The 22,961-nt window shown below is 50.1% G+C and overlaps 1 protein-coding gene across 1 annotated transcript; it reads left to right on the forward strand.

Annotated features, from left to right (window-relative positions):
- The first annotated feature begins 581 nt into the window (after positions 1-581).
- DIPK1C (divergent protein kinase domain 1C) lies at positions 582-21,996 on the forward strand. The gene is made up of 4 exons (XM_044774922.2): positions 582-1,054; positions 9,878-10,561; positions 14,760-14,924; positions 19,168-21,996. The coding sequence occupies exons 1-4, from the start codon at positions 857-859 to the stop codon at positions 19,384-19,386; spliced, it is 1,266 nt and encodes a 421-aa protein (XP_044630857.2). The 5' UTR covers positions 582-856; the 3' UTR covers positions 19,387-21,996.
- Positions 21,997-22,961: the final 965 nt, after the last annotated feature.

The following is a 22,961-nucleotide window of genomic DNA, read 5'->3' on the forward strand; positions in this document are numbered from 1 at the left end:
GCGTGCTCCCCCAGATGATGGTACAAATACACATAAACACAGATTGAGACACATCTAGCGAGCGCTTTCTCCTGGCCAGGGGTAAGCGGAAATGTTTAAAGAGTGCGGCGTTTTTTACCCCTGAAAAGGACGCCCTGGAGATTTTGCCAACCTGGGAGCCAAAGACCAGGTGGATTCAGGAGGCTTCCTGGGAACGGCGGCCAGGGGTCGCCACGACGCCCGCAGACTGTTCCGGATCCCCGACTCCACGCACGCTCGGGATCTCACCCTGGGGCGGGCCAGGAGGAAACTCAGGTCCGGGCAGACCCAGAGGAGGGGAGGGGCATGTGGTAGAGAGGTAAATGTGGGGTGGGGGGGCCGGAGCTGCGCCGAGAGTAACCAGAGGTCTAATGGAGGGGGACGCTCTGTGAAAAGATCGAGTGCGGGGCACTGAGCGCCGCCCAGAGAAGGGGTGAGATCCTGTCTCAATTAAAGATGTGTTGGCAGAGGAGCCAGGAGTCTAAACCCGGGGGAGTTTGAATCCACGCGGATTGCTTAAGAGGGGAGCTGGTCTTCTTGGGAAAAAGGTGCAAAAGAAGAAAAAGTGGAAAAGGTGGCGGGTGCGGCGTGGGGAGCAGGGCGTCCAGCGGGGGTACCCGGGAGCGGCGAGCCCACACCCTCTTCCCCGGGTGCTCGGGCTGGCGCGCCGGATGCGGCCGCCGACACCCTCCACCCCCAGGACCCGCCGGGCGCCCGCGATCCCGCGCCGAGCCTGCGCTCCCCTCGCGCTGCCCCTCCCCCGCCGAGCCGGGCAGAGCGCGGAGCCGCGAGGCGAGCGCGGGGCGCGGCGGCGGGTCGGGGTACTGCCGGGCTGGCCATGGCGCGGGCGGCGGGCGCGCGGGGCAGGACCCGGTGGCGCGGGCGGTGCGGGAGGTGCGGGCGGGGTGCGTTGCTGGCCTGCGCCGCCTGGACCGCGGGCTGGGTGCTGGCGGCCGCGCTGCTGCTCCGCGCGCACCCAGGCGTCCTCTCCGAGCGCTGCACAGACGAGAAGAGCCGGCGCATCCTGGCTGCGTTGGTAGGTCCCGCCGCCGCACCGCCCCGCGCCGCGCGCCCCGGGGCACATGGGATGGGACACCCTCCGCGGGCCCGGGGAGCTCGGGACTCGGGCGCGGACGTGGCTCCCACGGGGGGAGGGGTCCCGAGGTGCTGCGTGGAATGCCCGACGCGCAAGACCCAGTCTCGCGAATGCGGACTTTGCCCGGGAGTTCCCTGAGGGCGCGCAGCAGTGTCTCTCCCCGCTTCTCCAAAATTGGTCCTTTGTCCCAAGACAGTCTTCCTGCCTGACTGCCCTCCCACCACCCCCTGAGCCCGCGCTCCTAAAGAAACTTTGCAGGTCTGCTCCGAGTAGCCGGGCAGCCCCTCGGTGCCCGCGTCTCGTGTCCGGCGGCGGGGCTTGGGGCGCTGGCCAGGGCGCGGGCGGGCGCGGGTCTCCGGGCTGGCGGGGGCCATGCCTTTGCCTCTCGGGTCGCGGTTCTGTGATTCCAGCCTGGGCTACACCTCGCTGAGCCCGATGCAGAGGGCTAGTCGGGCCCCTGCTTCTCTGCGCCCCCAAACTGCGGCTCTCCCCGCGGGCGCGGTCTGCGGGACCCAAGGCAGAGCGCGCTCAGGGGAGCGGAGTTTGCCGCGGAGGCGGCTCGGACCTCGGAGGACCCCTGTCCTGGCGTGATGTCAGCAGTGTCCCAACAGGGGAGGGCCTGAGTGCTCCTAGCTGGGCCGGGCAGGTAGGGAGAGAAACGCCTGGGCTTGCGGGCTGCTGCGCGCCCTGGGCCCAGATGCTCATTAGTTGATTCCAAACGTGGCTGCTCCTTAGTCTCTCGGGTTGGTTCGGGAAATTATGTGCATCAGGAGACTTGAATAAAGGCAGGAATGCCCCAAAGGAAAGCCAAGACGACAGGGAAGATAGCGGCAACTACTGTAACATGGACTGATTATTCACTTCCTAAAACAGGGACCATCTAAGCATTTGTTGTGAAAAGTGATCTATTTTCTAAGAAATCTTCAAGGAACCTATGGGAAGTTTTCATTCTAACTGCTTACGTATGGGTGGGCCTTTTGAGATTGTATGTTTTCAAAACGTGATAGCATACAAGTTTTTTTTTTCCTAAAGATTGGCAGCTGAGCTAACAACTGTTGCCAATCTTTTTTTCTTTTCCTTTTCCTGCTTTTTTCTCCCCAACCCCCCCCCCCCCCGTACATAGTTGTATATTCTAGTTGTGGGTCCTTCTAGTTGCGTCATGTGGGACGCCACCTCAACATGGCCTAACCAGTGGTGCCATGTCTGCGCCCAGGATCTGAACCCTGGGCTGCCGAAGCAGAGCACGCCAGCTTAACCACTTGCCATGGGGCAGCCCCTACAAGTTTTAAAGTAAATGATTTTTTTGAAAAAAAGAGTGAGATTGGAAAAATTAAAGAAATAATGAGTGAAGCATACAAGCTAAAACAAAATCATATTCCTTAATTGTCTGACTTGTGACATCATGAATTGATCATAATGCAGGTGAGACACACATCCTTGATCCCCTCCTTACTACTGCTCAATCATTTATCTATCTATCTATCTATCATCTACCCACGGTTACTATGAAGTTCTGCCAAGTTTTCATTAAGTTGCAAGAGCTCGCTGATTTTCTCAGTAACCCGTCTAAAAATTCCTTTCACTTATAAAGATTTTTTCCCCTCTGTTTTGCAGGGGCTGACTGACTAATTACAGTGAACAAAAATTAATAGAATGGCCAGGATAAAATACCTGTTTACAAAAATAACGTAATAATCTTTTAGATTAAAATGAAAAACTAATGCCACTTTTCATTTATTTATCTTTGGTTAAGTGGGAAAAGGCCTAATGGAAATCAAATAGCCTAATATAATTTAAGTAATTGCCAATCACAACTTTCCCAGCATTCCGCCTCATAAATTAAAACCAATTCTGATTAGAGGCCCTACCAGTAAATCTCCTTGGCAGCCCTGTGGGGTTGGTTTCAGTCTGATGTGAGGCTGAAGCGACAGTATGGCTCTCAGCCTTTCCCACTGCCAGGAGGACGGTTTGAAATACCACGTCTGTCTGTCTCCCTAAAGTTCTCTGACGTGGTCTCACTGAACTGATGAACTGATTTTTGAGGAGCATCATTCGGACGCTCTGTTGGGAGCCATCATTTCTCGCAAGTGCTCAGGACTGGCCTTGTCACCCCTGCTACCCTCTCCATTCTGGATGTGTTGATGTGAATCCCACGCAGCCCCCTGGCTCACTTTCACCCAGGACGCTCTCAGCTAGAACGAGCTTTGAACACGACCCCAGTCTCGGCAGCCCAGACTCTGCTGGGCCCTGGCTGCCACGAGAGGCCGGCATTGTGGCCTCCCAGGACACTGGCTCAATTGCGCCTCTGTCTCTCGGCTCCCCAAACACTTTCAATTCATTCTGCCTGGCTTTTATCCTTAATAATAAAACGGGCTGTTATTTTTCTGACTGGCCTCCAGACTCTCATTAGCTTTCAGTCTCAACGCCAGAGCACAAAAGGAGGACTGCAGCTGAGCCAAAGGGAGCCCTCTTTCTCCCTGGCAGAGCCTACCGAGGGGTGGTGAACGCCTGCCTGTGTTCCCAGACCCCCCAGCATGGCAGGTGGCATCGCTGGCCTGTGGGGGAGCCTGTGGAGAAAGCTGGGGAGCAGGTTAGGAGCTGGGAGTCAGGCCTGCTGGTCCGCCCAGGCTCCACCCCACCTCCTGAGGGAGGCCGCCACACTCCGCGACCCTGGAGGAGCCAACTGGAATTGTTGCAAAGAGTCAAGCCCTGGGTCTTTGAGCTTAGGGTTTTGCTGTGGCTTTTCAGGACATCCCGTAATCAAGACATCCGAACGCCCTGCTCGGCTTCTCTATGAGGTTTCTGGAGCCTTACTTTTCCAGGGAACTGTGTCAGGAGGCTGTGCCAGGCTGACGAGGTGACTCTGCGCTTCATAATTTATAAGCCTGGCGTCTGTTCTGCAGGCAGAGCACTTCACGCAGTGGCAGAGATGTGCGCTCTGGGCGCCTGTTGATGCTCACTGTGGGCAGGCACAGTGCTCCCGAGTTTACACCTGTCATTTCGCTTAATCCCCTCAATGACCTCTATGAGGTGTGTGCTTTTACTTGCCCCAATTTGCAGATGACAAAAGGGAGCCCCAGAGAAGTCAAGTAACTTGCCCTGATTCACACAGTTAGTGTGTTGTGGGGTCAGGATGTGACCCTGTGCGCTCTGATAGTAGAGACCCTGACAGTAAGTGGTTTTTTCAATGTTGAAAACCGTAAGTAACAACTCATTCTACTTAACCCTTCCATAGTGTATCGTGTTCAAAGCATCTCAAAAACATTCCCACAGACCCTGTTGTTCAGAAGCCTTAATTCCCTTTTGGCTAGTTAGGTCTTGATGAGATTTAATTCAGTTGCCTACATTAGGGATTCATTTTTAATAGGGCAGGCTTATCTTTCTTTGCTGTGGTAGAAACCCAAGGCCTTAATGGGACCACAGCATCCAGGGCACATACCCAGAAAGATTTTACAGCAGTGAATGACTCTCTGTTCCTGAGTGCTTCCGCTGTGTTTGGAATGTGTATCTTCTAAGCCATCCAGGGGTCAAGAGGGTCTGCATGGTGGGCTGGCTAATCGGTCTGAGATTCCACAGGACACAGGGTAACTGCTCGGGAAAGGCATTCCATCGTGTGATATGAATGTTGCTAACTGCATAGGAGCTTAATGCTCCTTAAAAACGAAAACGAACACACAAAGGAAAACCCAGCCCTTAGGCATGACCCCTGAGACCCCGTCAACAGTTTCCCAGACTAGAGTGGACAGGTTTTGTTTTTGCCTGAGAACCATGAGACAAACTGGAGAGATTCTAAGTAACCTCTAGGAAGGCTTCCTACGAGAACTGGGGAGGCTGACAATGTGTGTTTCCACGTGGGTACACAATCTATAAGAAACATGAGGCGGCTGTGACGGTAATTGATTAAAAAATGCCAGTTAACTACAATGAGACTTGATTAACTTGTGTGTTTTTCAGTTTATTTTAAAACCTGATACCTGTAGATTTTGTGTGCACGTACATTTGGGTACAGAAATGTACCTGTCTTCAAGCTGGCAGGTAGGTCCTCCCCATATTCAGAGAAAAGTCTGCTAAAGTCTGATTTTAAAAACAGAGTTAAAGTAAATAAATCGCTTTTATGGAGCTAAAAAAATAGCTATTTTAATGGGACACGCACCTAATAAAATAGTTTCACTATTGTGTCTAACATGACGACAGTTTTTAATTAGCTTGTAAACTGGTAATTTGTACTTTAACTTCATTTTTTTTAAACGCTAGATTAAGTGTTTCTCTATGTTTAGTAGGCACAGACTACTAACCAAAAAGATCAACTAAAAGACTTTAGATTACTAAAAAGACCCTGCAGACCCATCTCACACTGGTGACCAGAATAGCCACAGTGGATGGATTTACCTTCTACATAAGAAGAGATGGACCCAAATGCCAAAAATACTTCATCATAAAGGATGATAACAAAGAGCAGGTCTGTAAGAACTACACTTGTACGTCTTTTTTAGCGCACTAAATATAGCTTAATGTAAACTGTCTCCTGTGACAGGCGAGGTAATGGGGGCACTGAACATGAGGTCATAAACCTGACTCCCCTGTGGCAGCTGGCAGGCCCGGCCGGGGTTCTGGGCGGCTGGCTCCACTCCCTGCTTTTTCCGGTGTGAAACACTGCATCCCGCAGGCTGCCAGCAAGTGGAGGCACTCTTATACCTCAGGGTGCTGATCTCCAGAAAAACAGCCAAAATTAATGTAGCCCTCCAAAATCAATAGGTTATATGCCAAATTTGATGATTATACCATTGTTCAAAATGTCTTGGAACTCCTGCTTGGAACTGCCTTTCAAATTTGCAGAGGCAAGTCTCATATAGATTTCAATGACACAGTTTTGTAGAAAATACTATTGTGGGAGCCACCGGGAGGGGAATGCACAGGTGACTCACGTGGATTGTTTAGAGAGAGTCGAGGGCGCAGGAGGGAGACAAGGATCCCCACCAGCAGGCTGGGCTGCCCCAGGGGAAGGCTGACTTGACCCTTGAGGGTAGGGAGCACTTTTTTCAGGTGGAGACCCAGGAAATGGCATTTTCCATAGGATACCCCCAACCGTCTCACCCTGCTGCTAGCCCTCAGTTGGTCTCCACTCCCCTGAACCGTGTCTGGTTCTCTGAACACACCGCGCTACTTTGCAACTCTGGGTCTTTGCGCAGGTTATTCTCTGCGACAGAATTGCCTTCTCCCTTCTTGTCTGCTAGGCAGACCTGCAATTTGTCTTTCAAAATTGAGCTCAGACGCATCTCTCCAGGAAGAGGGAAGAAGCTCCCCTCACCTCCCGCCTCCTGATGACCAGGGCTGACGAGGGTGGGGGGAAGGAGCGTTCACTGAGACACACAGGGCCTCCTCACCTGTGACCTTGGTTGACCTTCACAGGTCTCCTGTGACACGATATCCTCAGCCAGTGTTACAGACTTGGAAACAAGCCACACAGCTAGTGAGGGGCAGAGCCCGGAGGCAGACCCAGTCTTCCCCGAGGCCAAGCCTGGCTGTGTTCCTGTCTTGCCCATGTCACACCCTGCTGTCATTTCCAAGGCAGCCGTTTCTGTGAACTCCTGGTATCTGTAGTTGGATTGTGGCTCAGCTCACACACAGCTGAGTTAAGTTCAGAAAGTGACATTGTTAATTTGATGATGGCCCGGTGTGGCTGAAGCAAGGCCTTGCCCATGGCCATTCTCCGTCCTGGTGGAATGGAGTGGGCTTCTTGGCCCGCAGGTGTCACTCCTGGCCAGCGGCCATTTCAGCTGCAGTTCCAGATGAGGAGAGTAAAGGCCCTGGGCAGTCACAGTTGGTGCCCTCTCTGCCCCCGCTCCGTGCAGCGGACAGGCCCGGGCCCACGGCTCCTGTCTTGCCTTCTGCACTGCTCTCCTGGCCTCCCCTCTCGGGTGCCATTCCCTTTCTCTCCTCAGGGCTGGGCTCTGCAGCTCTCAGCTTGGGGCCTGCCTCCTCCCGTTCGGCGAGGTCCTATCACCTGCTTGTCTCTGTGTTTCAGTTCTGTTCTATACTTCATACAAAAGCACTTTTGATTAAATTACAAATGTGACAACACTCTAAAAATGTTTATGGAATTGAATCAAACCATTTTGGACATCATACTTAGAAGGGTTTTGGGCTTTATAAGGAAATCAAGAAAAAATTGTTGCATTTTCTTATGAGTTTTATTATAGAGGTGTGAGGCTATGTAAATACCAGATAAAGTAGGAAAAAAGGTAACACATAAAATGAACACCCCATATTATTTCTATCATTCACGTCTCTTTACTCCTGGTTGTATCAGCCACTTAACCCCTTCATCCCCCCTTTACCTCCAAGATTATCCTGAAAGGTCTCAAAGGAGCTCGAATCAGCTGCTACTTTCTTACGAGCAACAATATGGAAGCAGTTCTAGGCAAAGAGAGAGCGACTTACAGGGTCCTGATCCTTTGGACGTTCATTTCATGACTCCCAGCCTTGGAAAGAGGTCCCAGGATTAAAAGTAAAATGATCGCATTTTACCAAAATTTTGCTAAGTTAAATTGTACGATGAAGTGTATTTAGAACAGTTCGTGCGTGTTTAATATAGCTTCATTATGGCTGTATTTTTCCAAAAAAAAAGCCAGCCCCAGCAGACAGGGTGGCATTCCCAAGTCCCAGGATCCAGTTCTTGACTTTATCTACAGGTCTCCGTCGCTTGTGCCTTTGTGCTTGGCCAGCGTGACCCCTCCCCCTAATACAATATACTGAGATCGAAAGCCCCCAAAGGAGAAGGGGCTTTTAGGAGACCCCTCAGCAGGAGGCCCGAGGGGTCAGGTCAGATGGCTTGGGTTTTTGGGGGTGTTGTCCAGCTACTGCCCGAAATGGCCCTGAAAATCCAGGATACTTGTTTTAAGACTGGAAGTATATCTTTCCAATAAGCACTTTGGTAATAGAATTTCAACAATTAGCCTCCAGTATCTATAAAGACCCACAATTGCTTATCTAGCACTTTGGGGCCAGGCGTGTTTTAGAATTCACAGTTTTTTGGGTGTTAGATAATATGGAGCATATGCCTTATATTTTTCGTATGAGGCAGCACCACTATCAAACAAATTAATAATTTTGCAGCAAAATGTATGCAAATTTACACCAAGTTGAATACATTCCGACTATAAATAGCCTCACATCCTTTCAGTTGGGTTTGACTCCACACGAGGCCAAATAAGTCATGAAAAACTTGCAGTTTTCAGAGTTTTGTGGATTTTGGAATTATTCATATGTCCAGGCATTGGAGGTACATAGTCTGACTTTAAGGAGCTGCTTATAATGTACTTGGGCTTAATGAAGCTGACCAGCATGAAACAACCAGAGTCTCTGAACAGCATAGAGTTACACGCCTGGGTTATGCAAGGGCACTCACGATGCCTTGCACTTGAGTAAAGTCAATGGCTTCCACACACTTTTCTCACTCAGCCTGTCCAAAAACTGTGCAAAGGAGGCCAATTAGGTGTGACACAGGGGAGGAATTTTGTGACTCAGAGGGGTCAGGTGGCCTGCTCAGGATGTCACAGCACAGCCAGGGCCAGATCCTGGCCTTCTGGCTCTCAGTGCAATCCTTTCTTCTCTGCACACAGTGTCCTGAGCATTGCCCCAGCTGGCCATTCAAGGCACTTTGGAATAAACGAAGTAGAGTGAAAAAACACGTTGTGGTTTTCCACGTGTCTCATTACCTTATGGAGCTAGGGTGATGCTCTTGTCTCATGTGCTGCAGGAGTTCTAGAGGCCTGCATCTGCTGATGTGGGGGGAAGATTCATCTGTGGGGGAAACAGGCGGAGTTAGAAAATACGCTGAGTCTAGAGGTTTAGGTTTCCTAAAAAATGAAAGAGAAAGAATAAGAATCCTCAATTTCCCCCTGTTCCACACCAGCCTCCCTATAACCCCCTCTAGCAGGTCCTTCGGGCAGGGTCTGGCTGGACCGTCTTCTTAGAGATGTTTGTAGTGTGGTGGTGGGGTCACTGGGTCCCCTCATGTGGCACCCGTTCCAAGAGCCCCTGACATATAGGAGAAACGCCCCCACGTGAGGGTTCCTCACCTCCGCCAGGCACCAGATGCCCCTACACTCCCAGAATCTATCCGTGCGGATCCTTTGTTCTGACAGGCGTCCCTGGGGCCCTCCGCCTCTAGTCCCACTGATGCTACCAGCCCCCAGGCCTGTATCAAACCCTGTTCCCTGCAGGGGCTTCTGGGAACCCCCTAATCCTCCCAGAGGCTGCTGGCCTTACAGCAGCGGGAAAGCAGCGGGCTCAGCGAACGTTGCTGCAGGAAGGGTCCTTACTGTGGTCGCCACGGCCCCACCTCCCGAGGTCCCACTCAGCTGTTCTTGGATGGGGTTAAAGCTCTCCGGTGACCCTAAGGAGTGGCCGGAGTTGAGAACTGCTGGCCTGGCCCTGCCCTTTCACTGCCAGTTGAAGACACTGAAGCTGAGGTGGCAGAAAGCCTCTTCCCAGCATCACACAGCGGCCGTTGGCAGACCTGCTGGCCTCCGGATGTCCTGATTCTGGAGACCTGGCCCTGGGCCCGCTGGAGTAACATCATAAATCTGAGACTCTCCTTTAAGTCTTTCACTGCGTTACTCACTGACCTGAAAGCCTGTGGGGGTCACATTCGTGAGGTTTCTCTCAACAGCTGATTAGAAGCGTCCTGAGCGCAGGGACCAGCTCCATCCCTCTCCTCCACCCCTCGCGGGTTGTGACCCTCTGTCCCCTTCCTTCCAGTGCCAGGACTACGAGGGCGGCGCGCTGGCGGGGGACCTCTGCGAGGACCTGTGCGCGGCGGGCCGCCTGCGGTACCGGCGCTGCCTGTACTACGAGAGGGGCAAGAAGGTGCTGCAGGCCGACTGGCGCGGCCGGCCCGTCATCCTCAAGTCCAAGGAGGAGGACTTCGCCAGCTTCCCGCCGCTCAGCCTGCTGGAGGGCCCGGCCGAGGAGGGCGGCCAGGACGTCCTGGAGGCCGAGCTGCTCCTGCTGGTGGCCGGGGAGGTCAGGAGCGCCCTGGGCCTGGAGCTGTCCCGCAGCCGCCTGGGCGCGCTGTGGCCGCGGGGCCGTGGCCCGCGCTGGCGCCGCCAGCTCGCCAGCCTGTGGGCCCTGCTGCAGCAGGAGGAGTTCGTCCTCCTGAGCCTGCTGCGGGACCTCAGCCGGCACGCCCTGCCTGTGCTGGGCTCCTGCGGCCACTTCTACGCCGTGGAGTACCTGGCGGCCGGCAGCCCCCGCCACAGGGCCCTCTTCCCGCTTGACGGGGCCGCGGGTGGCTCCCCGGGTGGCCGGGGCCAGGCCAAGGCCATCAGCGACATGGCGCTCAGCTTCTTGGACATGGTGAGCCATTTTGACAACGACTTCTCCCACCGCCTCCACCTTTGCGACGTCAAGCCGGAAAACTTTGCCATCAGGAGTGACTTCACGGTGAGTGGCTCTGGGGGGCTGTATTTCTGCCGGGGAGGACAGAACTTTTGGGTCTAGGTGGTTGTAGATGAGAGGATTTCTGGAATCCCAGGAAAACATTGTAACGTTATGCAACCTTCTAGCCTGGACAACCCCGACCTGCCGCAGCACCTCCTTTCGGGGTTTTAATGCGAGAACTTGCAGAACAAGTGCACCTTATGCCCTACAGGAGTGGGCGCTGTAAGGGACAGCCTCTAGGGCCGGAGGTAGAAGGCCAGCAAGGGGAGATGTGTTCTCCCTTAGGGCTGTTCTGGTTGCTCTGAAGCCTCTTAGAGCTTATTTGGAAGCAGGCGTTTGCTGAGCACAGAAACAATCTTCAGGAGATGACGAGCCGGGGGGGTGATGAGGAGCGATGACCTTTGGGGGGCATTTGTACAATGTCCCAGGTGGGGGACGCTGTTTTCAAACTGCCCATGCTCTATGATAATGTGCAACTCTTTCTAGTACTTTCTTCCTGGAGAGGTTCTTGTTACTTTCCCTTCTGTGGGTAAGACTTCTGGAACGTCCACTGGAGTTTTGGTGCCATCTGCAAGGGAAAATCCTGCCAGGTGGAAATATCTGCCTCTGCACCGCTCTGTAGAGGGCAGGTGAATTTTCCCTCCCTCTCTGGGCAGTGCAGGTGTACAAGAGCTACATGAGGTGGAGAGGCAGCAGCAGGAGGGGCTCCTGTGTTTTATTATAAGATAACCTCCTTCCGCTCCCTCCCAGCTACGCTAGACCCCAGTGTCAGATTAATGCCGCAATGATCTGGGGTGCCGCAGGTGTGACTGTGTCATTGTCTGGGGTCACTCCTCCTGCCGCAAGGAGTTTGCTGTTACACTGCAAATGCTAGCAGGTGAACGGCCAGGCCAGCTTAACTCTGGCCACCTCAGGGGGCTGGTCATTGTAGGGGCCAGCTCATGGTGGAACAATGCTCTTCATCTGGGTTAAAAACATAAAGGGACAAAAAGAAGGTACTACTACTGCCAGCCATGGGCCTCCATGGCGGGTGGCATAGGAATGCCTTCTTAAAACAGCCTGAAATCTAGAAAACTAAATTTGTCAACAGTATAAATCCCTTTTCCAATCAAGTTTTTGTCACTGTGAAGGGTGTGGTAGCATCTTGCCTAAACTTTGTCCTAATGCCCTGGCCGCCCCAGAGGGGCTGATAAGCCAGGGGTGGCTTGAAGTGTGGAAGGGAAAGAGCTGAGAGGTTCCAGCAGGTTCTGGGAAGTTCTAGGAGGATCTGCACACTGGGCAGTGGGCTCTGGAGGAGCTCATCCCTGTCTGCAAGACCCTGAGCTCCAGGAGACCCCTCTAGACGAGTTGTGAAGGGGAGGGACATCCCAGATTAATCCAGCTTCCTTCTTAGAGCTGAGCTCCTGAGCCAGGCTTCCCAGCTTCATGAGCAGGAAGATTATGTAATGGACATGAGGGCCCATTGTTATGCTCCTCAGAGAAGTCCCAGGGATGCAGCCACCCTGAGGCCTTGGGAGAGGAGATGTGGAGCGTCCACACACAACTGCTGGCTTTGGGCAGTTTCGGGGCCAGCTCTTCTCATCGTTGGATCACTTGTTTTTCCATCCAGCAAACATTAGGAAGTGTCAATGAGGGAACTCAACAGGTGCCACCAAAGTTGAGGGAGTTATGGGCTGGGCTCCCGGGAAAGAAAGGCTTTATGGGGGAGGTGGGGCTGGTGGGTCTTCCCTGGGGAGTGGGCAGTGTGGGATGCTCCTGGCTTGTGTGGTCTATCTGAGTTGTGCTTTCCAGCATCTTTCGCACGATAGGCACGAAATATTTGTTCAATGAAATCATGACCACACTCTTTGACCTAGACCCAAACTCTGTCCTGTGGACCGGCGCCAGAGCACACAGGCCTTACCTCTGCCTGAGCACTTACTCGGGTGAGAGTCGGAAGGGAGGACGGAGAATTCCTCTTGGCTAAGCCTTCCTTACAGACACTGAGGTTCAAGAAGTTTATGAGTTTGCAACTCTTAAGTGAAAACCAGCAGTATCAGCATCACCTGAGGCCTTGTTAGAAATTCGAATTCTCCGATTCCACCCCAGACCTACAGACCTACTGTTTTAGGAACAAGCCTCCAGGTGATTCTGATTCGTGGTCAAGTTTGAGCCCTAGGGAGCTAAGGGACCAGCAGGTGGGTCCTCTCTTTCGCCCCTGTGGTGGTGTTGCCCGGGTGGAAGCAGGTGGTGTCCCTCAGATGACATGGAAGAATTGATGATGCAAAGCCATTCGCTTTCTCCAGGTCCCCACTGCAGGTCTTGACAATTTATCCAGTGGTTGCAAACGAACCACTAGGAAACATCATTACTTCGTGCTCCCAAACTATTGCCAGTAGTACTCCTTCCAGATAGATGCCGTGTTTCCTACTCTAGAGCCACACTTTTCAGTGGAGAATGAAATAATGCTCATCCATCCTTTGTAGTCTGATGCCAGGATGAAATTTGAAGAAGACGATGCAAGTTAGGTAATTTCACACAGGAAGAATGTTACGATTCTGCTGATACTATTTAAGAAGCCTCATGCGGGATTTCTGTCTGTGTTGTTACTGTTCTTATTTCAGGTGCAGAAAGTCAGGCTTACAATAGCTGCAGCCATTCTGTGCCATACGTGAAAAATTAAAAGATAAATCTGACTTTCCCTGGGAAATGAGAAGGGAACCATCAGAAATGGGAGAGAGAAGTTGCAAGGAGCTGCAATTCCATCTATGGGCCTAGGGGAAGCTGGGGAGATTGCCAGAAACTATAGAAAGACCAGACGGGTCTTGTGGCCCCAATAATAAATTGTAAAGACAATAGATTCATTAGCATAGCTTCACACATTTTTACTGCATTAACCAGTGTAAATAATGAAATGAGCTATTGCTTATGGCTAAAGAATGAGTTAGGAAAATTGATTAAAAGGATAATTTCTGTTTGCTCTGCCTGAATTAGTAATTAGGCAAAGCTCTTAAAATCGGGAAAACTTCCCCTTTCTTTATTTTCATTATTCTCCGCATATTCTGAAATAAATTATTTTCCCTCCTCTGTTGTCCTGACTAATCCCCAAGAAAATTTACTGCCTTCCAGCATCAATCCTGAATGAAAAACAAAAACCCAAACCCAGGAACGTGCCTCCCAACATCGCATAGAACTGAGGAGGAAATGGACACAGACAAACGAACCCTCTTTTGAGATGCTACCAAAGGGAGAAGGGAGGGCTGATATTTTGAGACTGACCTGTGAAGGCTTGTGTAATGCCTCCGTCGCCACCAGATTCATCAAAACTTCTAGTAGCTTTTTAATAGCTCGAAGCTACAACTGCTTGATTTGGGCAGACTCCAGGTTTTCTCAGGTTTGAGCTCTTTTTTTTTTTTTTATTCAGGTGGTGGAGGAATATCTGCATAATTTAGATGTTATTCTTTTTCTGGTTTTGAAGCTTAGTTGGTTTGAAGCCACGAAGATAAATCTGCGATTCCCTGGGGCCATCGTATTCTCATGCTGACGATGGGATTTAGTATCTGATGCTGTTGGATCAGGGTCCCCATGTTCTCAACCCTAATTTGAGAACTTGGACACTGCCATTTACCCCCACGTTTCAATCTAACCAGTGGGTTGGAAGTCAGTTGACTCAGGAAACAGACATGCTATAAACAGACAACTTAGGTGCCATCCACCTCATCCTCACCATCATGCCCACACAGCTGCCCCCTTGAGTGTCGTTTCCTTTCGTTGCCTATAGTCATGGGGGTAGATTCTCTGTATCTCACAGCTTTTATATTCCTGACTCTTGAAGGTCAAGAGACCACAGTGGTAAAGCAATGGAGGGGGAATTAATTCATTTTTAAGACATTTCAGAGATTCTACTTTTAAAGCCGAGAAAAGGTTTAAAATGAAAAGTAACACTTCTAGTTATAGTCCCAAATCCTAGGCTTTCACTAGTGACAGCAAAGGTCCTTTTTTCAGTTAAACTCTTGCAATAGAATTTATGTCAGTTGCTTGTGTAGATGAAACAAGCAGCTCCCCACATGGCCTGGACTCCTTCTCCTGCTGGCAGAGCTCTGGGGTGCCCGCAGTCTGTACCCCCTGCACCCCCACATGGGAACCCAGGGTCTGCACAGGCTCCCTCTGTGCTAAGCACCCAGGGTGTCCTTTGGATAACCCTCTGCTGTTTTGGCTACAGGTGGTGGCTATTGATGTGGACATGGCGTTTTTTGAACCTAAAATGAGGGAAATTCTTGAGCAGAATTGCACAGGAGATGAAGACTGCAATTTCTTTGACTGTTTTTCAAAGTGTGATTTGCGAGTCAACAAGTGCGGAGCACAGCGAGTCAACAGCAACCTGCAGGTGAGTAACAGCGGCTGCACGGGCTGGGGCGGACCATGTTCCCTCTGGCTGCCTCTGCCTGCTAGCCCTGTAGCGTCCTGTTAATGTACCTGAAGGTCACCCCTTCTGTGTCACCTGGGCTCCATGTGCTCAGTAAGGTCAGGGACGGTGCAGATGGGGTGGGCATTTGTTCTTCGTTGTCAACCCCATGAGGTTATTGGCCAAGTGACCCTACGGGGTCTAATGGCTGGAGATCCCAGCAAAGCCCATTCTTGGGCTTCCCCCCAGCTATGGGGGCGTGGATAGCTGTTCTCTCTGGGTCTAGTCTCCGCGTCTACACACACACACACGCACACAAAGAATGAGCACCCAGAGGCCTATCCATCAAGGATAAGACTGAAAGGAGTGCAAAGCAGTCCTGAGAAACTGGCCAAACTAGAGAGGCTGCACAGATACTACAGCTGAGGCAGGGAGGGGTGGGGCCAGTGGGTGGTTAATAGAGGGAGAAGGAAACATGTGTCACGAGTCCAGGAGATCAGCGACAAATAGGAATGGATCCTGGGTCCAGGCTTTCAGGCTGAGTCTAGAGTTAGGGAGATCCCACCCTCGGTGGGTCTGCAATAAAATCATTCTTTTTCAGCTGTGGGAACAAGGTGATTTTTTTCACTAGAGCATCGCCCACCTTGTGACCTCATCCCACAAGGGGGAAGCACTAACACCTGCCCTTTGCAGCATAATGAGAGACTGAGGTTACTATCCTCAATATATAAAGGGCTCTTACAGATCCGTTAAGAGGCCAGGGGGCCACTCACACAAAATTGGCAAGACAAGAATGTATAACGAATACACAAGAGATGAAATCCAGTGACCAAAGAACCTGCAAAATTATTTAATCTTACTATTAAAAGACATGCAAATTAAAACCCAATGATAATAGTTTTTCATTTTTGACTATTGGGAATAGTTGTTAAAATGCTATTAATTAACAGATGAGGCCTCAGGGAAGTAGATGAGTCCATATTGTTACCGTGATTGTAAATTTCTGCATTTCTCTGGAGTGTGACTCAGAAATATTCACGCTGTTTAGCTGAGCAATTTCATTTGTGCATATTTTGATTATTGCCTTTGAATAAAGCCCTAGAAATGAAATTATACTTTCTTTAAGGATATGAGAAAATATGAAACATTCATTTAGTGAAAAAATGCAGGTTTCAAATCAGTATTTACCATATGATTCCATTTTTGTTAAAGAGTATGTAATTGGAAAGATAGACGACAAAATGTCCAAAGCAATTATTTATGGGTGATAGGATTACAGATAATTTTTATTTTCTTCATCTTTTCTATATTTTGTAAATTTTCTACAGTGGTTATATATTACTTTTCTAACTTAAAATTCTACTCAAACAAAGTCCCTGCCTTCATAAACTAACTGACAGATCAAAGGAATAGAATTTTTAAAATTTCAGAAATAGATCTAATGACATATGGACATTTAGTATGTGACAGAGTTGCATTCAGACCAGTGAGGGGAAAGCTGGGTTATATAGTGGATGGTGCTTGTAAACTGGGTAGCCAGGCACAAATGATCAAGTTAACTCCTGTTTCACTCCTTACATCAAACTAAATTCCAGGTGGCTCAAATACGTGAAAAATGAAACCCTTAACGTACCAGAAAAAACCTGGGAGAATCTAAACTATCCCAGAGTGAGAAAGGTCTTTCTAGGTATGGAATGAAGCTCAGAGGCCATAAGAGGAACAAATGACAAATTTAATTACCTTAAAAAAATCCACATGGCTAAAACAAAATTACCAAAAATATGAGAAAATTTTAAAAAGTTAAATGAGAAAATTGGCAAAATATTTGCAGTTGCTCTTACAGACCAGGAGAGTAGAGGACAGAGGGGGCCCTTACCTCCAGAGGCTGAGGCTCAGAGAGGGTCCCCCAGGATTGTCCTGGGCCCACCAGAGCTTCTTCACCATGGTTACCCCTCATCCCAGGGGCAGCATCTAGTGATTGGTCAGTGGGAGTGGGGGATATGCAAAGCCCAGCCCACTGGCCTCAATGAGGAACAGCTCTGTAGGCCATCCCAGCACCAGAAGTTTGCCTTCTCCTGAAGTTCCACGGAGGTGTGGTCCTCCAGAACCTCCCTCAATAAATCCTGCATGCAAACCACCATCTTAGAGTCTGCTCCCCAGGAAACCAACCTAAGCAAGGGGCTAACATCCTTAAGATATAAAGAGCATCTACAAATTAATATGCAAAAGGCTGACAATCTGATAGAAATATGGGCAAAGGATGTGAACTTGACCATTCACTGAAAAAGAAGCACAAATAGCTTTCAACCTGACTGATGAGAAGAAAAATGCAAATTAAACCATTTTTACCCATCGGTTGGCAAAAATGAAAGAGAACTCAAGTTGGTGAGGGCATGGGGGAAATAAACATTCTTGTTGAACGTTGCCAGGAAGGTGTAACTCAGTACCACTTTTATGGGGTGAATTTGGCAATATCTATCAAAACAAAAAAGACGCAAACCTGTTGGCCCAGAACTTCCATTTCTGGAAATTTAGTCACACGTGCAAAATAAAAATGACATTATACGTAAATATTTATTTGTTAATTAATTATTATTATTATTTTTGGTGAGGAAGATTGGCCCTGAGCTAACATCTGTTGCCAATCTTCCTCTTTCTTTCTTTTTTTCTCCCCAAAGCCCCAGTACATAGTTGTATATCCTAGTTGTCGGTCACTCTAGTTCTCCTGTGTGGGATGCCACCACAGCATGGCTTGATGAGTGGTATGTAGGTCCACATCCAGGATCCAAATGGGTGAGCCCCGGGACCCCAAAGCAGAGCACGAGAACTTAACCACTTGGCCATGGGGCCAGCCCCATATGCAAAATATTTACTGTAGCATTGTTCATAATAGCAAAAGTTAGTAAAGAACCTAAATTTCCATCAGTAGGAAACTAGTTAAATGACTTATGATAACTTCACGCCTTTGAGGTGCAGTCATGAAAACAAATGGAGTATCCTTGTACCAACTGGTGTGGAAGGCTCTGCCTGATGTTTGGTTAAAAGGGAACAGCAGCCCTGGACCAGTGTGTGTGATACGCTGCCATTTGTGTAACGTAAAAGGAAAAGGAAATGTGCACGTAGGCTCTTGTGCGGGTAGACTCTCCCTAGAAAGATATGCAAGGAAGCGGTTGCCTCTCAGAGCTGGGAGCTGAGTGTCTGCCTGTCAGGAGTGGGGTAGAGACTAAGATTACCGTCTGTCTTTCCGGATATTTTAAATTTTTGCACGTGAAAATACATTATCAATTCAAAAAAGAAATAAGAGAATTTGTTTTTCAAAAGAATCCTCGCCTTTGCGGGGACTGGGAAATGGAAATTAAAGTTATGTGTCCTCTATGAAACAGTGGCTCTGAGAACGGAGGCGTTTGCTAAATGAGTCTAATATAAAGTGGGATGCAGAAAAATGAAGCTCTTTAATTATGCAGCTCCCAGTACAATTCTCTCAACAGGGGGGAAACTATGAAAGATATAAAACAAACAACATGTTTAAACTGAGCGTTTAAGGAGATTTTCACCATTAGTGAATTTCATACCTTATTAGAATTAAAGGCTGTGAGATCGTGGCTTAATTTTTACTTCTGCTCCTAAAATACAACATTTCAAAGGCTCCTTAACAGAGCCTTTCCCTTCCAATATCCCTTTCTCCTGACCCCAAAGTGCTGTCACGTTTGCATACTGCTTCTCACCACAGCATCCTTTGACCCTCAGGACACCCCTGTCAGGCGGCTGTCACTGTCACTGTGACCAGTGGATGGGTAGGAAAGCCCGGCCTCAGCAGTGTGGTGGCAGAGCCAGGCTGGCTGCCCTCAGGCCTGCCCAGGGGCCCACTCCTTATGCAGCCGCGGCTGCCTGTGACTTTCTGCTCCCTTTTCTCTTCAGAAACGTCTTCAGTCCTTTCTGAAATGTCACCCAGCACTTTCCCCATATGCTCTGAGGCTAGAAATGGAATTTTCTACCTCATACGGAGGTGGCCTTCTCCTCTCTGAGGCGGTTTATTCATGGTGCTGAGCAGTTTAGGTCCAGAAGGGAAGGCGCCTTTTAGAACCAAAGGAGCTCTGTGGTTCCCCCCTGCAGGAACCCAGGGCCGTGGGAGAAGCACGAGGGTCTGTGTAAGACCCTGTTGCTCCGGAAGCTTTCCAGGATGATCTGCTGCCCTGCACTAACCACTCACCTTCCTTCCCCTCAGGTCGTCTGTGACAAAATATTCCGCCATTGGTTTTCCTCGACCCTCAAGAGCTCTGCCATTTCCTTCCAGCTTCAGTGGCAGCTGCGGGAGGCGGTGCGGGAATGCGCAGACCCGGGGGGCCCAGCTGGGGACCCCCAGAGAGCGGCCCCCAAGGTGTTCTGGAAGCTTCAGCGCCTCCTCCAGGCCTCACTGAGGGAACTGCAGGAGGCGGGGAAGTAGCTGCTCCTGGCCTGCCAAATGCTGGCAGGGAGAAGCGACCTGGATCAATTTCCCCCTCAGCGTTTTACAGCAGAGATGTGTTCACGGTGCTCAGGACCGATCACTGAGACTTAGGGTCTCCTGAGTGTGGGATCCTTGATGGCGAGCCTCCCTCTCTCCCCTTCCGGTGTGATTCGTTCTGGTTTGAAGATACCATCGTGGCCTCTGACCTGTCACCCCTTTTAAAATGACACAAGGGAGGGGGTACAGAGCGTTTTACTTTTGGGGACCCTCCGTCAGTGAACAGCACAAATCCCAACATGCAGTTACTCTCTGAAGAAAGCGTGTGTGCTCGCCTGTCAGATAAGAAAGTTCCAGTTCTCCCTGCAAATCGTTACCACGTTAAAGAATGTGCCTGTGAGTGTGTGCACATGAGTGAGTGTGTCTGCTCACATGTGTGATTGAGTGTGTGCCCATGACTGAGTGTGCACACAAGAGACTGTATGCAAGACTGAGAGTTGTGCGTGTGTGAGCATGCATGCCTAAGTGAGCCTGTGGGTGTGAGCGAGAGAGTGTGTGAGGCGTGCATGTGCTCGGGGTGGGGGAAGGTGGATTTTCCAGCCTGGCCTAGCCAGCCAAGAGGAGTTCCCTTTCTTTTGGAGTTGAATACAAGAAAAAAGGAAAGTTGCGTCTTTCGGGAGTATAATTTTTACCCGAGAGCACCTGTAAGGACAGCTCGTAGGGTTTTTCATTTTGAGGAACCCGTTGATTGGATGGATTGTGCTCTAGGCGCACGTCACCACTTACCATGGCACATCTTCCTTCCAGCGGGAAATTGTCGGTTTGGCACCGCCGGGTCGTCTTGCCACTGAAGGATTCAAAGTCGAGCAAGCGCCGAGGTCGGCAGTGATACAGGCAGGATCGGAGGCTGGTGCCTCTGTCACTGAGTGAAGACCCAGTCACTTGGGCAGATTGGCGTATCAGTGGAGTTCCCGAGGAAGCCTTTCTGCAAGGGACGAATCCCGAAGGAAATGACCTTCTCGTGGCCCCGGACAGGCAGGTGAAACCGCGCCCACCAGGCGTCCCCTTGGAGGCAAGTCACCTCTGCTCCACCTCTGGGACACAGTGAGTGCTCACGGGATCACCACGGCCACCTTTTCAGAATCACACTCAAGGGGAGAGAAAGAAGGATGCCGAGAGAGGCTGAGGACATGACGTTGATAGTTTACAGATCGGAGAAGACAAGTTAGTCTGAAGTTTTAAAAAATCACAAATCGACAAATTCCAAGCAATTTCTCTTTTCTTGCCCAACCCCCTTCTGATCCAGACAAGGGGAGCTGCCTTCTTAAGTTCGTTTGGCTGCATTTCTCCAGGCCTCGCAGGGGGTCTGCCCTCGGCTCATGCTGAGGGAGCACGGTGAGGGACAGAATGATCTCAATTCTGTGACTCCTGAGCACTGTCGTTTGAAGGCCCACAGCGGCCTGCTCTTCCCACCCCTTCACTCATCACCGCTGGCATTTTTCCACAGGACTCTGAGTTTCCCAAAGGGGCCCCTCTAATCATATATATGAACCACTCACTTTGCATTTGTGTTCTTTGGCAGGAAGAAAAAAAATCCACGTCAGTCACTCTTGTGGTAGAAGTAAATTAAAACTAAAGTTCGGTGCGCTGGCCTCGGACTTCTGGATTCTTTTTTTTTTTTTTTAAACTGAAGAAACAAATGACATATCCAGGACATGACCAGAATGTCATTGGCAAGCTATTGCTGTTTCTTCTCCCCCTGCCCCACTTTTTTTCTCCCCCAACCCCCCCAGTACATGGTTGTATACTTTTAGTTGTGGGTCCTCCTAGTTGTGGCATGTGGGACGCCACCTCAACATGGCCTGATGAGCAGTGCCATGTCCTCGCCCAGGATCCGAACCAGAGAAACCCTGGGCTGCCGAAGGTGGAGCGCTCAAACTTAACCACTCGGCCACGGGACCGGCCCTGGACTTCTAGATTCTAAAAGAAAAGAGAGTTGGCTTCTGTTTACTGGCGGAGGCCCTGTCGTTTTCTGCCGTGGCGAGGGTCTCACTGAAGCTCAGGACCCTCCGGTCAGGTTTCCGCAAAGACCGGGGTGAGACAGGGGGCAAGGGAGGGTGGAGGGGCCGGGCGGCAGGGCCTTTGTGGCTTGTACCTCCAGAACAGTTGGCTTTTGCATCGTGAGGGCATATCGGATCCCCGCGGGTCGACCCCGAGATTGCAGCCCTCCGTGATGTTGGCCCTGCGCTGCCTAGCCTGTCGCAGAGCTGGCTCCGGAAAGGGAAGAGGTCTATTTTCGTTTCCACCAGAATGGAAACAAATGTTTTTGTTTATCATAGAGACTATGCAGTATGTGATTACCCAACGCAGGAGTGTTTCTATTGCTGAAAAGGAGCGGTTTTATCCCTCTGCCCTTGTGTTTGACCACCCCGTCATACACACACACACACTCGCCGCTTTCCCATCCTGCCACGAGAGTTCCCTTTAGGGCCATGTCTCTCAAACTATCTGTGGTAAAGTTCAGTCTTTGTTTTTTTGAAATTTTCAAAGTCTCACAAAATAATACTTTCATATAATACAATAAATGAACACTGTTGATTCAGTATTTGACATTTTTAATGTGACAAGTGAGATTATTTCTTCCTTGTCTGATTGAGTAACCACCCTCCCCGTAGGGAGACGTGTCTACCTAAATGATTTGTGTGTTTCGTTGTAAGAACACTCGTGCTAGGCAAACACCGCAGAGACGTGTGGACGGGGATCCGGGAGGAGCCTGTGAAGTCGACTCAGCAAGCGCAGGCTGGTCTTTAAGTTTTGTCCAAGTTGAAGCAAGCCATGCTTCATTCCTCTCCAATCCCTCATCAGAAGTCAATCTTCACAATCGATCGTGATAAATTATAGTTAAAATTATGTTTTGAGGAGACAATTCCAGATTTCTGCCGTTTTGGATTACAGTTGACAAACGTCAACTACACAGAAATTTTAGGCGGCTCAGGCCGTGTGCTAATGGCCATGGGATACTGGAACTGGTCAGCCAGGAGTTGGACGTCCCGGCAATGTCACATGGCTGCAAATGTTTCTAAACTCTCCATTCTCACCTCTTCATAGGAAATGAGTAGTAAGTAGTTTACAGATGCACCTCCTCCAAGAAGTCCTCTAGGCTTGCCTCCCATGGGTGCTGCCCCATGCTCAGCACCAGCCTGCCCAGCCATCTGGGGATGCTCAGAATGGAGGCCCAGGATGTTAAGTTATTGGAAGAGCAGCTATTTTTAAAACTTGATTTGGAAACTGTTCTTTGAGCAGCTGTGGGTGGGGGAGTTTAGCTGGAAATTTCTGAAACCAATGGCCATATAAACCATGATGGTTACTGTGCTGCCGCTCTGCAGTTGGTAAACAAGTGCCATCTGGCTCGTAACATGTGCAATTTGTCCTACATTTTGGGTTCTGAAACCTGTGTTGAAGCCTCTGGTACCCAACATGGCCTCAATCCTGCTCCTTGTGCTTTTGCAGTGGAGTGTGTCTCATTCCTTGTAGAAATTGCTGAGGCTGAGCCTCATGGGCAGTCCTACGGAAGC

The sequence above is a fragment of the Equus asinus genome, chromosome 7 (assembly GCF_041296235.1).
Source record: "Equus asinus isolate D_3611 breed Donkey chromosome 7, EquAss-T2T_v2, whole genome shotgun sequence".
NCBI lineage: Eukaryota > Metazoa > Chordata > Mammalia > Perissodactyla > Equidae > Equus > Equus asinus.

Bases quoted from the DNA above. Each gene is read 5' to 3' on its own strand.
- DIPK1C (XM_044774922.2), top strand. From the start codon at position 857: ATGGCGCGGGCGGCGGGCGCGCGGGGCAGGACCCGGTGGCGCGGGCGG. The intron at 1,055-9,877 runs GTAGGTCCCGCC...CCTTCCTTCCAG, and splicing joins GGCGCATCCTGGCTGCGTTG to TGCCAGGACTACGAGGGCGG. The intron at 10,562-14,759 runs GTGAGTGGCTCT...TTTTGGCTACAG, and splicing joins CCATCAGGAGTGACTTCACG to GTGGTGGCTATTGATGTGGA.